The 5268-nt window shown below is 37.9% G+C and overlaps 1 protein-coding gene across 2 annotated transcripts; it reads right to left on the reverse strand.

Annotated features, from left to right (window-relative positions):
• Positions 1–2097: 2097 nt before the first annotated feature.
• On the reverse strand, positions 2098–5117 carry rgs1 (regulator of G protein signaling 1). 2 transcript variants are annotated; one of them, XM_024274177.2, is made up of 4 exons: positions 4158–5117; positions 3452–3531; positions 3190–3356; positions 2098–3030 (listed from the first exon to the last, which is right to left on the reverse strand). In XM_024274177.2, the coding sequence occupies exons 1-4, from the start codon at positions 4166–4168 to the stop codon at positions 2854–2856; spliced, it is 435 nt and encodes a 144-aa protein (XP_024129945.1). In that variant the 5' UTR covers positions 4169–5117; the 3' UTR covers positions 2098–2853. The 2 variants fall into 2 exon arrangements, with proteins under 2 accessions (XP_024129945.1, XP_024129944.1); XM_024274176.2 differs by having other exon boundaries at positions 3452–3536; positions 4058–5117.
• Between the last annotated feature and the right edge of the window lie 151 nt (positions 5118–5268).

Here is a 5268-nt window from a genome sequence, read left to right on the forward strand (position 1 = left end):
AAAAAAGACATTTTGATGGCAGTTCAATGAAATCAGTTGGTTTAAATGCCCATAGATTTACTGTATATCGAATTTAAAAAAGACTAATTAATTCTTACAGTTTCTTCAACCTTAGGTTCTCCAGGTCACGGGAGGAACTAAGTTAAACTCACTGACCTTTGTAAAAAACCACAGCTCTATTGTACTTTAAAAGGTTACTTAATAAACCACCTTTATTGAGACCTTTACACAAAAAAAAGTTTCAGCGCAGAGAAAGACACCTATCTGCTTTTTGTGGAGATCCATGACATAAGAACATCCTTTTAAATAGAGTTAAAAGCTTAAACTTAAAAGAAAAAAAGAAGGCATCAAACATCAAATCTATTTTTTTGATCAAAAGAGTTAAACTGCAGACACAATTGTTCGTTCTTGCACGTGCATTCCACCCATGGTGTTCACACTGGACAAGCAGGGAGGGACTTCTTCTTCTTCTTCTTCTTTTTTTTACTGTTTATTAGTGCATACCCACCACCTACGGTTAGAGGAGGCTTGGTGTAAAATGTTGAAGCGGTGTAAATTTCAGGCTTTTTCTTTCCCAGCTATATTCCGATAAATGTAAAACTTGGTGCCATAGAATTCCGACCGGGCACAAACCATAATTATTAATTTCTCCTTAATGATCAACTTCCAAATGACTGACACTCCAATGAATCAAAAGAGACGGCATCCATGTGTCACTACTAAATCGGAGTCCCTGATTCGTCAAAGTTTGACCTGTTTTAACTTTCAATGCATGTTTAGGAGTGGGACGTTTTGTACGTAGAGCCCAAAAATGGTCATAAACTTGTGTAGCTATGCATGAATACAAGAGTTTTGTACAATTACCGGCATGAAGCCCAATGAGACAACTGTGTTGTGATATTTGGCTATTTAAATGAAATTGAATTGAGAAGTTTTGAATGCGGAAGTCCAAATCGAAACTTTAAACACCACCGATGGCGATGTCAACATGGCTTTAGAGGGATGTACTAATGTCAAAGCTGCACAAATATTCCTTCTTTGGCAAAATTATTTTTTTTCTTTAATCCATTTTGACCAGTTCTTTTTGCACTTGAGTCAGCAATAATGTTTTCTTCAATATTTTCTCCCCACTTTAAATCTAAGCTTTATGTTGAGCGTTGATCACTTTCGTCTACAATGCATTTTCACATCTGCGTGAAGACTGCTGCTTCTAAGATCTTTCCTGAACTACTTCAAGTCAGACAGGTTCAGAAGTGCTGAACAGAGCTTTCATGAGAGCATATCTGCATCTATGACACAGAGTCAGCACATCTGGGACATGAATGCCTGCCCACAAGCCTTACAGGGTGACGCAAAAAGTGCTGAAGGAGAACCAGAAGGTGACGCTTCTCAGACAAAGTTTCATTGATAATCAAGAATCTGATGTTTTATGATTGCACAAGGTGACAGCTTCCCATGATTCACCTAACACTTTACACATTTTCTTTATCATTGTGCATTTTCCCTCAGTTTAAGTTTAAGTTTTTAGTATTTTTGGGTCTACTTGCAATGTTTACTGGGCAACACATTCACAGACATTAAAAATAACTGCAGATTCAACACTGATGTTTAAGTGATGTCCTTTTTCTTTTTTTAAGAACTTGAAAAAACGTAACCGTCCGCCATAAATAGGTGAGTTCAACCAGACCATGTCAGCTTGAGGAAGTTGCGGTTAGGCGTCTACGCAACACAGAGCCTCCTCTGCCAAACATGTGAAACCGATCTTAAAAAGACACGTACAAAATGTTCATCAGACTCCCAGCCTGTGCATGCAAAACAAACACAAAAGTACAGCTCACTTCCACTTTCAAAAGGTGCACACATGAGACACAACTGCTTCTCTTTAGTCTGGGGTATTTCTTTCTGAGTAAAAATGTTAAATGATTGTTTTACAGTAATTTGGTTCTTTTAAAATGAGTGCAAACCAAGTCTGGGTAAACAACCTGCCGTGTGATGTGTTTGCATGTTTTTGCATAACATCGGCTTGAGAAAGACGTCATGTTTGACACAAAAAAACACTTGGCAACTGGAGAGAGAAAACATTTTTATTTTATGCGAACCAAGAAAAAAAACAGCTTTTAAATGGACATAAACAATAATATTCCTCATTAAAAATGGTTTTAATGTCATGCTTTGCATTTGTGGTGAACTAAATCCCACAGTTTAAGACCCTTTCACCAAAAATATATCAGATTTTTCATTTTTAGACTGAATTTTTTTGCTGTGAACACTTTGAAGTTCTTCCTTTTTTCAAAATGCAAGTCCTCTGTTGCCACCTGCTGTTTGAGCGGCCCATGGTTACTTCCCCAAATTTGCATTGCATTCAAAAGTGCGCCGTGGAGCTGCGCATGTTTAGCTCGGGAGGTCTTTGAAAGCCGCAATGCAAACAACTAAAGAAACATTCAGCAAAGCAAGAGATCAATTTATTTGCATATGCAAATGAAAATGTCCAGAACACATTAGCAAGTCTATTTGCACAATCAATTAAAGTTTTGATAATACTTTACAAAAAATAATATATAATAATTTAATAATATTATCATCAATTTAAAAATAATAATAAATAATAATTATTCTTTACTATTTTTTATCATTTGACATGGAAAAAACATTATGTGTTAGGTTGGTCTAACTAAAAAAAGAAAGATTTTCTTGAGGTACATCTGACTACAGCATCACACAGATTAAGAGAAACTACATGTGCTACACCTAAGATCTGGGCTGCATGTCTTGTTTTCCACACTGAGTCAGAGCGCCACAGCAAACCCGAGCTGAGCAGAAGCTCCGACTGAGAGGCTGTCAGCTTGAATACAGTCACCTCGATTCGGCTTTCCTCAGGAGTCCCTGATAGATGTCAGATTTTAGGAAGCGTGGGTAGCAGTCCCTGGCCATCAGACTGTAGACGAGCTTCTGCGCCGTATCAAAGGCAGTCAGGGTCGGCTGGGAGATGTTCTTTGTAATGTTTTCTCTGGTAGTGCAGTCTATGTTGATCTGGAATTAAAGAGAAAGCCTGAAGCAGTGCTCTATCACAAATTCATGTCATGTTCTGAAGAAAGCTGGACAGAGTTGGGTAGTTTTCACTAACATCAGCAGATCCTCTGCATCAAGCAAACAAAACAAAAAAAAAAAAGTTTTTTTGTTTTAGCTTACTTGTCTGGGTGCTTCTGTCTGTACAAACTCAGAGTAGATCCTGTTTGCGGAGGAGATCATCTCAGGCACCGTTTTGATCTTCTTGTATTCCTCGCAAGCCAACCAAAACAGAATGTTCTCCTCGCTGTACTCCGACTTCAGGAATTCTCGGAAAGCTATCTGTCCGGCTGAAAACACACGAATAACAGTGAGCACACCTAATTCATGCCACACAAAACAAACTAAATAATAAAAAAAACTCAACGAGAAATGATAGTTTCACCTTTACAGCCCAGAACTTTATCCACAGACTCGCTCCAAGTCTCAACATCGTCCAGTGGATCTTTGGGAAAGCAACAAAATCTACCCTTGAAAAGAGCATTGAGATCTATCACTAGTCCATTAAACTCCAAGTCAAAGTACTGGCTAAAGTTAAAATAGGGTAAGAAATGTAGCCCTATGTTGGAATTAGTTTTTTTAACATTTTTAAATACAACTTTCAAAACTGAAGAACCATGTTGGATCTTAAAACTAGACAAAAGTCAGAAATTCCAACGTTTGATAACCTTTTTTCATGATTATTTTAGAAAATGTATATTTTTTTAAATATTTTTTGTGTTCATATACAACCTGTAATATAAAGTTAACTCTGATTTTGTTTAAAAAAGGCACTTTTTTCATCGATTATTTTCTATTGCAAAATAGATTTTTCCTATAGGAGAGACAAAATTGATCCATTTTCACTCTTGAAAACAAGTCAATTTTGACCCAACACAATATAAGTGTTATCCATGCATGTATTCATTTGTACCATTACACCTAGCATCCATTATTTTCTCATAACCTCCCTTTGATTCTTGAAAGAATCCGAGTGCAAAGCGAGACTTACAGTGAAAGAAGAACTCTTTGGAAGTTTCCACATGGCTTCTGCCAGCTGTTGCTGCTGAAAGCTGTAAAAGGCCCAAAAATCAAATATGCAGTAAACTCACTTTATCGCCATCTCCTCGTCCTCTACAGTGGGAGACAGAGATAAGGTCCTGCCAGGCTGAAGATGGGCTTGTTAGGAAGTGAAGGAGTCGAGTGCTTGGACAAATCTAAATGACCCCCCACCCGTCATGACTGGAAGATATGGAAATGTGCATGCAAAGCGCTGTTGTTGGAAAAGCCTGGGCACCCTACCATATGTGCCCCACCTCAAAGAAACAAGAGCTCGGCCGTGATTGGAGATGACCTCATGGCTGTCATTCAAGTCAATGGGTGTTCATGTATACATAAATGTAAAAAAAAAAATCACAAAAATTGATCAGGATCAAACATTTCTTTGAAGCTTGACAAGAAAAAGACAACAACAAATCCATTTTAAAAATAACTCGATATAATTAAAGAGAACAGGAAGCTTTGGGTAAAACTACTGACCACAAACAAATAAAGGTAAACAAATGGCTGGTCATTCTGCAGTTTGCATCTCAGGAGTGGAACTCCACTGACAACAATCAGAAAAAAAAATCACCTTCAAAAATCATGACAGGAAACTTTAAAACTGGCCATTTTTGATGACACTAAATGAAGTCTACAGTCCAGAATCATTAAAAATTGTAAGAAGAATCTAAATGATAAGGATTAGAACAGGAAATTCGATGGATTTTAGGCTCTTAATAGCACAAATTTGTCATTGACACAAAAATTCAGTGTCTTCTGGAGATACCAATGAAATCTCTATCATTGACAAAAGGAAGACTCCAGGCCACAGTAAAAAGAGATGTTCCTGCAAGTTAAATTATTGTTCAATTAGATGGGTTGTTCACGCACCCATCCCCTGTGAGAGAGGTGAGCTGCAGACACAGTTGCACTCTGGAACCATTCGGTGGTTTTAACCCCCCAATCCAACCCCTTCATTTAAGCATGACTACATCGCCACAGTCTACCAGAGAATTACTGGTGACCATGTCCATCCCTTTATGGATACTTCCACACCATATCATACAGCTGGAATCATCTCAGACTGGTTTCTTGAAAATAACAATGTACTTCAATGGCCTCCACAGTCACCAGATCTCAACCCAATAGATCACCTTTGAGATGTGGTGGAACGGGAGATCG

The sequence above is a fragment of the Oryzias melastigma genome, linkage group LG17 (genome assembly GCF_002922805.2).
Source record: "Oryzias melastigma strain HK-1 linkage group LG17, ASM292280v2, whole genome shotgun sequence".
Taxonomy (NCBI): domain Eukaryota; kingdom Metazoa; phylum Chordata; class Actinopteri; order Beloniformes; family Adrianichthyidae; genus Oryzias; species Oryzias melastigma.

Excerpts from the sequence above, each read along its gene's own strand:
- rgs1 (XM_024274176.2), bottom strand. The coding sequence starts at position 4,090 with ATGTGGAAACTTCCAAAGAGTTCTTCTTTCACT. Across the intron at positions 3,537-4,057 it reads CAAAGAGTTCTTCTTTCACT|GGTAGATTTTGTTGCTTTCC; the intron begins GTAAGTCTCGCT and ends GCTCTTTTCAAG. Across the intron at positions 3,031-3,189 it reads AGACAGAAGCACCCAGACAA|ATCAACATAGACTGCACTAC; the intron begins GTAAGCTAAAAC and ends CTTTAATTCCAG.